The 11,408-nt window shown below is 41.3% G+C and overlaps 1 protein-coding gene across 1 annotated transcript in view; it reads right to left on the reverse strand.

The window, feature by feature from the left end:
• Positions 1 to 11,408, reverse strand: part of adgrb1a (adhesion G protein-coupled receptor B1a) — a 291,715-nt gene that overhangs the window by 202,601 nt on the left and 77,706 nt on the right. The window contains exon 2 of the mRNA XM_020623885.1: positions 7,382 to 8,322. Within this exon, the coding sequence (XP_020479541.1) occupies positions 7,382 to 8,123 (742 nt within the window). The 5' untranslated portion in view covers positions 8,124 to 8,322. The remainder of the gene's footprint in view (positions 1 to 7,381; positions 8,323 to 11,408) is intronic.

Consider the following 11,408-nt stretch of genomic DNA (forward strand, 5'->3'; position numbering starts at 1 on the left):
GATAATGTAGTTATCTGAAATTCGTAAGCAGGACCTGACTCAAATAAAGCCCTTAAATTCCCTATATCCCTGTGTGGGGTCTGCCAGTGTCCAAGAGCAGTGTGGATATCCTTAACTTTACCCAAGTGCATGAGTATACAGTATACACAAGCAGTCACCATTAATCACTACTAGTAAAGGTGGGTCCCAGCTAATGAAATACCTAATCATCATATGCACATATAATAGTACATATTAATGAGCAATTCACCTGTACATATAAATCTCTCACTGGACTGGATGTCTTTTACCAATTTAAATAGAGCATAAAGAATGAATGTGACCATTGCTGACATGACAACACACAGTCTGCAGGCTGTCAGTAGCTTCTACTGGTTTTATGCTTATAACTGTCACCTTCTGTTGTACAGTAGCTACAGCAGCAGTATATGCAGATCAAACAGTTCCTTTAACAGAAAGTAAAGCAGTAATGATACCAAATGGTCAGAACAGGTCCATCTTTTTAAAAGTTTACCCACAGTACAGGTCTTGATATAGTGCACATGTCAGAACCTTTTTCCTCCTATTGTTTCATTGAATATATCATTGTAACTGTCATATTAATTTGGCTTGGAAATAAATAACTTTGTAATCACAGCCACCATTCTCACTAACTCCAAATGAGGTGCACATGTCATGATCACAAGTATAACTGTACATGACAACTAATGGTTTTCTCTCCATTCCAAAAGAAAAGGCTCCGAATGAAAACTTGCCAAACAGGCTCCCTGCAGGTGGAGTGACCTCTACACCAGCATGGAGCATCTCACTGCCATCTCTCTTCAGTTTTTTCCAGCCCACACTACGCCCCCTGTGGTTAGCACCACACCTTGCTCTCTACACATGCTCACACACGCAAAATCAGTTTTATTCTCTCCCTCAGTTAGCCACCTACACCCAGTCACAAGGGACCAGTGTGTGGTTGCACCAGTGTATGTGCCATTTTCTTGTGTGGAACGTCACCATGTATGTGTGCGAGTGCTGTATATAGTGTGTACTGTATGTGTGTGCATATAGCTGTGCATTGTCTCCCTCTTACACTTCATGTATATGAGTGCAAAGAGAAGCTAATGCATTAGACTTGCTTTAGGATTGCTCAGTGCTTGTTATGGAGGTGGGTTGGAAATCCCTTAGTTTAGCAATAATGTGGTCCAACCACGCAGAGGCTTGCAAGGAGAGATGCAACACTCACATTCGTCATCCTCACCAGCAGCTCAAAAAAAGTGCAAGTCAGGAGGGTTTACAGGTATTTCTTCTTTCTGCATGCACACTTTTTGGACTTTGGATCCATCTGGTCCTTTATTATTTATTTGCCCTTCCATCATAGTCTGTATGTGTTGTGGTTTGTGTCTTGCTTCCTGTTTTGTGCTTTTATTTTTGGTTAGACTTCCTGTCTTATGTCAGCTTACCTGCTCTAGCTTTACCCCGGTTCACAATCACCATTCATGGTTTCCACCTGCTGCTCATTATCCTCTGGTCTCCTGTCTGTATATCCTCAACCCTTCCCTGAGTCTAGTTGCTGGTTCATTTTGTCTCCACGCCTTGTTGCCCCTGTCCTCTGCTTAATATCTCCGTTTGCCACACCCCGCTTGATCATGTACTTTTGTAAGTTTGATGCTGCCTCTAGTGATGGCCGATGAGGCTTTGTTGAAGCTTTGACACAGTGTTCACACAAATGGTTCATTACTCAAGGCTTCAATGACACAGTGCTCGAGTAGGACATCTAGTGCTCAAGAAATTGAAGTGCAGTCAAGATGTGTCGCTTATTGCTTCATGGATTGTTTGGGATTTGATTCGCCATGCACATTCCTGTTTGACTACACTACATGGTTGTATGGTTTCAAGCTGACACAATAAAATATAAAATAAACATGGACACAGGTTGAAGACCATGTTTCTTATGTGGCACATCTGATTGTAACCCTATATACTCTTCACTTATATTTTGTGTTATGAAACATTTAAATGGTGCTGCTACATTCATGAGATGTGGTCTACAAATTCAGACAGATGTCATTTTCACATGGGACTGGTGCAAATAAAGATTATAGTATGGACTTTGGCAAAGTTTGTTTTGGGGTTCATTGGTAAAGAGGTTCATGGGTATGTGGGTAAAGAAGGTGTGCTTGAAGAACAGGGCAGTGGGTGTGGTTGTGTAACTGTTTATGAGTTTTTATTAAGAAATAACAGTATATACACAGTTTTCAGACACAAGTGGTTTCTCCTTTTACAGACTACTGTATTTCCCCAGCCTTGGAAAAAACCCGTTCACCTGGCACAGATGAGGCTGGGGTACACAGGAAATGCTTGGATAATTCATAGGGGTTTGGGTAACTATATATGCAATATATCTATATATGTAATATATCTATATCTAACGTTATTTAGGACCATTATTTAACTATGTAACTAATTTATCTATTTCTCTATGTAACTTACTGTCTAGCTATCTATTGATCTATCTCTCTATCTACAGTGATTCTCCACTAAATACACAATCTGGTACAACACTACTAACTCTCAAAGCAACTAACGCAACAAACCAACCTGCTCTGCAAAGACGGATTCAAATGAATGCCACTAAATAGGGATATCCTAGCGTCACTGTTACTGCTGGAAGTGTAACACTCCACTTCAAGCCAGGAATTAGGATTTGAGAAAACTGGAAGAAACAAGAAGAAAGCTCTGAAAAAACAGAGAAAATGAATATTCAGTGGTTCATATACCCCAGAGTGCAAAAAGACAGTTCTTGTCAAAGGCAAACAAAACACAATCACCTTTGTTTCTTCAAGCACCAGTAACAATCAAAAACAGTCTTCAGAGAACCATGATCAGCAAAACAGACAGACAGTAGAGAGAGTTCCCTCCAACCCTCATTCTCTTTATCCGCTTATCCTGCATTCTATTCCAGCATTCATGGGGCCAGAGGCAAGGTACACCCCAGACGGCCTATCAAACCACCAGTCCACTTAGAAAAATACATTAAGAGCTGGAGGGGAGGTGCTGGTCAATTCCTTCATGTACTATAAAGTGTCTGACTAAAAGCCAAGTTTTATTTCACCACATGACAGACACTGGGCAAGTAGTGTGGTATTAGTAATTGTGTGACACCTTTTGAGTAATAGTGTGCAATAGCATCCATATGCCCTTGAGTAACTGGTGTAGTTAATGAGTTAATGACTAGTGATTGCTGAGTAACTGAACACAAATACTTGGTAGATACAATGTAGTCACCTGATTTTTTTTCTGATTTTATGACAACCGCATGAAGATACCATTACAAATCGACCTGAGTGGACAATAGATTGGAGGAGAGTGAGGGATGTAATGGACATTCATGAAAAAAAGAATAAACATTCCTTGACCACATTTGGAGGAGCTATTGAAGTGTGGGTGTTTTATGGTGTATTCCGTGAATAAATGCAAACTTGGGTAGATTCGGCCACTGATATAATACTGTATTTGATATCACGTACACATTCACATCTGCAGCAATGTGCAGTTGCAGCATGTGGTTTTTAGTAGAGTGCCATAGGTATAATGTATTTTTGTAGGCCAACCCAGAAGTCGACACAAAGCCAATGGGATTTTTCCATAGGCTTTTGGATTATTATAGCAGGGAAGTGGTTAAGGCACAGCGCTCTCGCCGACTTTCCAGCATTTTCATGGTACCTGTTACTCCAGCTCTGACCTTGGACTGCTTTTTGACCACACCAATTACTGCCTTACCCCCCTGCTTCTGATTGTGTACTGTGTTTCGACCTCTGGACTTCCCCTTCTGACCAGTCTTTGTGGATGCCTCGGCTGTGTACCTTTGCTGGCTCTGACCCTGGACTGTATTATCGACCTGAGTGTGTTTTCTGGATTCCAGCATTGTATTGTGTTTGACCAGTAAGATTGTTTTCTACTTAACCTCATCTGGCATTATAATAGAGTTCACCATCAACATCATCAGCAGCTTTACGCACCATTCCTGACAGCTAAACCAGTTCCTTGTTTTAGGACTTGCTACTACAGCACTCTCTTCACCCAGTTTGTATGTAGAATAGCGTGTGTAAAGAACATGTAAATTCCACACAGAAAGCCCCCATAGAAGCAAAGCCAGTTTCAAACCTAGGACCTTCTTGCTGTGAGGCAACACTGCTAATAACTGAGCCGTCTCTTTGTGGCTCCATGTAAAGTGCTTTCAGTCTGTGATACTTTGGTTCTTTTAAAGCTTTTTTTCTTTATTAATAATTCCCACTTAAAATGACTGCAAAATTGAAAGTGATTTGCAGTCATGGTCACAACCCAGATGATCCCACAGCATTGTGGGTAGGTTGTGTCTGTCCTCCTTTATATAATTTCAGTATACTTGCTTTTGATCATTTCTGGTGTTTTCTTAAAGTTATCACAATAGTGCTTCTTTTGTTTAGACTGAGTCATAAGCCTTCTCATCTCCACACATCTCTCTGATCCACCCTGTAATCAGTCACTGCCTCCCCTGCTGTCCACCGAGGACTAAGAAATTAATCCTTTCCTGCTCCATGCTGCACGTCGTGACACAAATCACCCCACATCCACACATGCACAACACGCATCATTGAAGGTCTACCAAAATGGAATTTCATGGGCAGTATTTCTGGGGAAATTAAAGGTTAAATATTTCTCACACAACACAGGAGCTGTGTTCACACAGTAAACTGTGGATGTGTGAAACATGGTGTCCTGCTCATTAGCTGTAATTACTGCAGAAAGGCAAGATTATTATTCATTTTTATATTAACTAACTGAAGCAGCTCATTGCAAATGTGTTTGTGCTGAAATGAACTTTCTAGGATATTTGCTTTTATGTCTCCCAGAATTCCTCCTATTCAGGGACATTGAGACTCTTAATTGAAACATTACTGATCCTGATTTAAAACACACACACACTTATCCTATTGACTCCCCACCAATTTGTTAGTCAATATATTCATTTGATCATGTACCCCATATAGACACATGGCTACCCCTGCTATAGGGGGGTAAAAAAGTTGCACAAATATTGCCACCTTAGCTTTGCACATTTAATCTTATATAAATTGAGATACACCAAAACAATTAACTGCATAACCATGATTAACAGATTAGCATTTAATCATTACAGCTCCTGTAAGGAACTGAAAGAATGTAAAATGACAGCTTGTGAAGCCATACACTCTCTCTGTGAAATGGGTCATGTTCATGATTATTATATTATTCCTATGCCAATCAGAGCTTCACTGTGGCGTTTAAGAGGTGAGATATGATCTTCCTACCCAGCTAGCTACATCCATGCGACACATCGCAACACAGTGAGGACAAACAGGGATGACATTGGCACAGCTGTTCTAGCTGTTGTACACTGTCACAGAGGAATATCTCACCAAGTCACCATATTTCTGTGATCATGAAAAATGTTAGGTTTCCATGGCTTTACTTGCTACTAGGCTGAAACAAAGCAACTCCCCTGCTATACCAGATAAAATTGCTGATATAGGGTGTGTTTGTGAAAACCTCTGTTCTACTACTACTTTTTTTATTTGAATGCCAGTTTTTACTTTCTGCAGTAAAGGTAAGGATTTTTATGGCAAATAAATCACTGTTTAAGGTAAAGCTCCAACACTACATGTACAGTAAAGAGCCACATGTAGCCCCCATCAGCTGGACAGGAACAGAATTGGTCTCACCCCTCCATCAGCTGTTGGTGGGACCTTGAAGGGGAGTGAAGACAGCTGGGAGACAGACAATAATCTAAGAGCTCCCCTATTACTGAATGTGCTGAGACCAAACAGGTCCGGCTGCATATTGCCTGACCAAAGCAGCAACTATCTATCCTCATCAAGGCCACATCAGACAACTCCCCCTCTCAACTCTGTCAGCCTCTGAACTCTTCTTTATTTTGATCTGCCAATTTGTTCCCTCTCATCTATGCATCTATTATCTTTCCTTCATTCATCATTCACAACTATCACCCCTCTATTCCCCTTCTTTGCTGCACAGCGGGCCATAACCACTTGGCTCCCTGACCTATTTCCACACAGAATCCATTACATCTAATCAGACTCTTTATCTTCATCCACCGATTCGATCCATCCAGTCACCTGTCCAACCAAATATTCACATACCGCTTGCCTCTTCCATTTGAGCTCATCATGGGGTTCCACATCCATTCACTCAGTCTGAACTTGAGATTATCATGTAGGAGCCGCTTTGCCCACGTGGGCTAATTCACACAAGAAAAGCTATAATGCATCTTTCTATTTCCATCGCTGCATAAGCCAACAGCGGATGGTATATTTCTTCTTCTGTTTTTTCACACCTTAGGCACAAACAGCCCACACCCCGCTGCTGAGCACCATAAGTGGGATTACATAAGTACAATAACTAATGGAGTGGAGGCTGGGGCAGCTAGGGGATCTTAGCTGCCCTAGAGACTGGAGGAGGGATAAGGCAGGAGATACCCACTACAGTATCTAGTCAGCTTGGTTGGCTTTCCACAACTGGTTCAGTATCGGCCCACTATCAGCCAAGGGAGGAAAAGATGGGAAAGCAGTGACAGTGGCTCAAGAGAGGAGGAGGAGGAGGAGGAGGACCAAGGGAATAAGACCACAGGCTGATTAAGGGAAATGACTGAGGATTAGAGGAAGGAGGTAGAGATAGATGGTGGAAAGCAGAGCTGGGAAATGTCCCTCCCCTCTGACCACAGCCAAGAAGAAGCCAGGATAGAGATGTCAGGCCACATCCTGTCTGCTAAGGGAAAGGGGGGGGGGGGGTTGGGATCAAGGAGCAGGCAATTAAACTTCAAGCCACAGTCCCTTATCCCATCACATGTCTGCCTCTTTTCTTCTAGCTTCCTCCTTTGTCTCTTTTGACATCAATACCCCTCTCCCAGCCCCCTGCTCTGAGCATCCCCAAAGCTATCCAATATCAGCACTTGATTCTCCTCTGTTTCCACAGGCCGATTGAGTGTCCCTCCCAGGACCACAGAGGGCCAGAATATAGTGCTGACTGTCCAAGGTCACAGAGCTCGCTTCCATCAAATGAAACCGTAAACCTTACATTTGTCTCTTTCTGTTCCTCTTTCTTCCTCATTCAAAGCTTTTGTTCCAGTGTCACACAGTTATCCTAACTTTTCACAAATCAGACACATTTTCCAAGGCCTTTTAATAACCTCAACAAAAACAAGTCTAGTTTGCCCATTGGAAGCATGGTTTGTCTGTCCCTATTGTTTTACAGACAAGCAGAGATAATTAACACTTACACACATTTTCATTCAGTTCAGTGGGAAAGTGTGTCCAGGTTTTTTTAGTTAAACAACTGCAAAATATTTTCTACTCACCATTTAGCTCTGCATCTTTTCCACTCTCTTTCACACTGGATAAACAGTTTTCCAGGTAAACTCCATTGAGATAACAGCTGTCTCCCTCACTGAGTTGCGGTGGTGGGTCCCAGCACAAACATGGAGTCTGCATAATACCGCAGGGCCTGTTAGATGTGCTGGAGGCCAAACAATCCTCCAGCCACTGGCAGAGCATCTGACAGGCCGCCATACTGGGGTTGCGTTTCCCCACCACCAGGTACTCTGTTTTGAAATCCCCATCACTGTTTGTGACAGCTTTGCCCACCCGAGGAGGTCCTTTCCTCATTTGGAGGAACTGCTTTCCAGCCTCCAGGAAGGCCACTGGGGCAGAGGTGTCACACAAACTCACCACCTCATCAAAGCTCTCCATGCCCAGGTAGGTGTGTGTAGTTTCTAGGAAGGAGTCATATTGGAAAGTGTGTAGCTGTGATGGCACGCAGTCATCTGTAGGTTTGGTCACCTTAATAAAGATGGTGTAGCGGCGTGGATCAGGGTTCTGGAGGGTCCAGGAACAAGGCACTGTGGGGAACACTGATGATGACAGGAAGAAGCCAAAGAAGCGGCTCTGGACTAAGGTGGAGCAGGAGTCAGACTCCGGTCCCGAGGGGGCTGCATGACACCGGCTCTCCATTAGCAATACAGGGGCAAAATACAAGAGGAGCACTGGGAGAGGCCACCTTGACTGGCCAGGCATAGGAATCTGATAAACAATGCTTGTCATGATTTGCAGATGAAGGAAAGGACAAGCTATTTTAGGCTGATGACTAGTTTCTGGAGGATTCAACTTCCAGCTATAAAGGGCTAGGGAAGAGGGGGAAGAAGAAAAGAACGTGTTGGAGGAGGAGAGGAAGGAAGGTTGCGCTCAAAGACCCAATGATCGGCCCATGGCTGCATCAGTAGACTCTGAGATTCTTGAGAACCTGTGAAATGGAAGAGACAAGACAGGAATTAGACTTCCTATCTGATCAGACAGCAGAATGGGATTACACTGATTCTATTTATCTCTGCAATGAAAAATCTCTATCAGCTGTTACTGTTTGCACTGTAAACTGAGAGCAACTGCAGTGACTTGGGCCCTGGAGAACAACAGCAACTCGAATAGAAGCAGATGGAGGGAGGGAGCCAGTGATTTAGTTAAGTTTTTCTTCATTACACAAGTTCAAATTGGTCTCTTCCTGGGAGACAACTGCTTTCCTCACATGCCTGTTCCCATTTTTCATCTGCCAGCTCATTAATTTATCCAATTATAAAACTATTAATTACAAAAAGGCAACACCTGCAGTCATACATTACGCCACTTTATCAAGGATGAGCCACAGACAATAATGCTATAATCAATACACCTCTTTATTTTTGTAACATCACTAATCTGATGTTTTGCCTTCAAATACTATATATATGATATATTTCATTTCATTCATTTCTGTTTTATCTTTCATCAAAGTCTTCTATTACAATTCTCTTTCCTTTAGTAGCGTTGCCATTTTAAGTTGTTCTAATCAATATTACTTTATTGAAAAGCTATGATGTGGAAAATTGGCTTAGGGTGGTAAACAATATCATTCACACATTCCTGGTTTGCTCTCATGGAAAGAATTGTACAGTTTCAGCTGAGCAGACTGAGTGATTTGAAAGTAAAAACTGTTGAGCATTTTTAAAGTCACTGTATGCAAAACAAAAAACAATGCTGTCAAAAGTGTCATTATGATATGCCGTATAAAAGAGGACAGGTCCCTTGTATTTCCTTCTTTTAAGTTATCTGATAATATTTTAACTGTGTGCAGTGAAGTTAAGTATTTGGGTCATGTCATTAATGATTGTTTGTCTGATGACGGGGATATATATCGGCAGTGCCGTATGTTGTATGTACAAGCTAATGTACTGGCGGAAATTTGGTGCATGCTCGGTGGGAGTAAAACTGGCTTTGTTTAAAGCGTATTGTACTTCCTTGTACACTGCCCATCTGTGGTGTAATTATAAAAAGGGCAGTCTTCGGAAACTGTCAGTAGCTTACAATGACGCCCTAAGGATATTATTGAAAAAGCCTAGATGGACGAGTGCTAGCGAATTTTTCGTGTCATCTCGAATTAGTACATTTTCCTCTGTTTTAAGAAACCTGATGTTTAAATTTATTTGTCGCTTGAATTGTTCAGAAAATCATATTTTATTGTTGACTAATGTTGCACACAGTGGCATGCGTTTTACTTCTATTCTCTGGAAACACTGGTATGCCTGCCTTTTAAAGGGGCAGTAGTTTTATGGGTGTTCTTTTGTTCTCATTTTTATGTATTTTCTGTTTTTATTGTTTCATTTTAAACTGTTCTTTTATTGCTTTTATTAGTTTCTGAACCTGGACCTTGAGTCTGTAATAAAGTGTCATTCATTTACATGGATGTTTGTCACAAGAATGTTTAGCCCACAGAGCACACCAACCCTGCAAGAGAAAAAAAAGCTCTACAAAGCATTTAAACATCTTTCATCTGACATTTTTGGTTTAACACCAAAACTCACAATCTAAACTTCATGCAACCTTCCCAACAGCCAGGGTCAGTGATGAGCTGGTGAGCACCAGACTACAGAACTAGACATTGTTTTGAGGAGTTTGTAGAGAAAACAGAGGCATTAATACAGTGCATCTGATAAGTAGTGGTGCGTTTCACACCTCATTAAATGAATCAGGTACAGGCCACCAGATGGTGCCTTTTAGTAATTTGAGCCCTTTTTAGGGTTAAAAAGACAAATGACAGTAAGAACCAGTAGCAATTTGTAGGCTATCTGATTTTTGTTAAAGTGTTAGAGTGAAGAAAAAAAATGGTTGCAAATCATATTATGCTCCCCAGCATCTGCAACATTTATATTAACAATTCATCAAATTATTTCATGATATGAAAAAACATTGTGTTCAGGTAATGAAACTGTGACCAAGTGAAATGGCTTGCTCAATCTCAAGAGCAAGATCTAGAGCTAAATCTTGGAGTCACATATTTCATGTGGGCACAAACATGATGACATGATATTTTTAATTTTACTCTGTCTGTAGCAATGTGATGCATAAATAATTGTCTGTAGCAATGTGATGTGTAAATAATTAACTGTTCACTTTTAAGTGTTTAAGTGTTGTGTTTTATTGTGCTGTCTCCAAGTGGCTGTAAACATTGCATTGATTAATTAAGCTCTTTTTTTTAAATAGCATGACAAGTTCACTGTCCAGTGCTTAAAGAGCTTAGACTTTTTGCTACAGTGATACCAAAATACAGACACTCTAAGCCAGTTCTCCAGGGTGAAGCAAACCTCAAAATTAGTTGCATCTGGCCACAAACTCAAATGACAACAAATAATTCTGACAAGAGATTCCACTGGGGAAGGCGACAGTGCGGTGGGTAGAGCAGTCGCTTCCCAACTGAAAGGTTGAAGGTTCGAATCTCAGTGCCTGCAGTCCACATGTGAAAGTGTCCTTGGGCAAGACACTGACTAATTTCAGATGGAGAGCACCTGACAGCCGCAGTGTAGCTAAGGACACCAGCAGAGAGAAGGCTCACATTGATTAGTCATAATAATCAATAGGCCTTGGTAGGCAGCATGAGGGTGGGACAAAATAAAAGATAAGCTATCAGAAAGCAATAAAGATAACTCTTCAGAACCAATAAACACTATCTAAACAGAAAATCCTTCTAAAGCAGGCCTTTAGGGTAAAATGGACTGTGCCATTGCCACTGAATTCACTTAACTTTCCAAGCAAACTTTAATCAAACTGGGCACGATTGCTTTTTCTTTAATGATAAGTTCATGAAGCCACTTCATGAAGCTCAAGAATCACACATCTCTTAGTGCAGGTAATTAAGAGATTCTTGTTTGTATGTGCCTTTGGTCTTCATTCTATTTCAAAATGGTATGTGTATCTATTATATGGCAAGTTCCTTCTTTTAAAGCTGAAAGCACACCTTAAAAACTTACTGAAAGATAAAGATTCCACACAAAACAGCAGCCTTTTCCACCAACATATGCT

The sequence above is a fragment of the Monopterus albus genome, unplaced genomic scaffold (assembly GCF_001952655.1).
Source record: "Monopterus albus unplaced genomic scaffold, M_albus_1.0 scaffold314.1, whole genome shotgun sequence".
NCBI classification, from domain to species: Eukaryota; Metazoa; Chordata; class Actinopteri; order Synbranchiformes; family Synbranchidae; genus Monopterus; species Monopterus albus.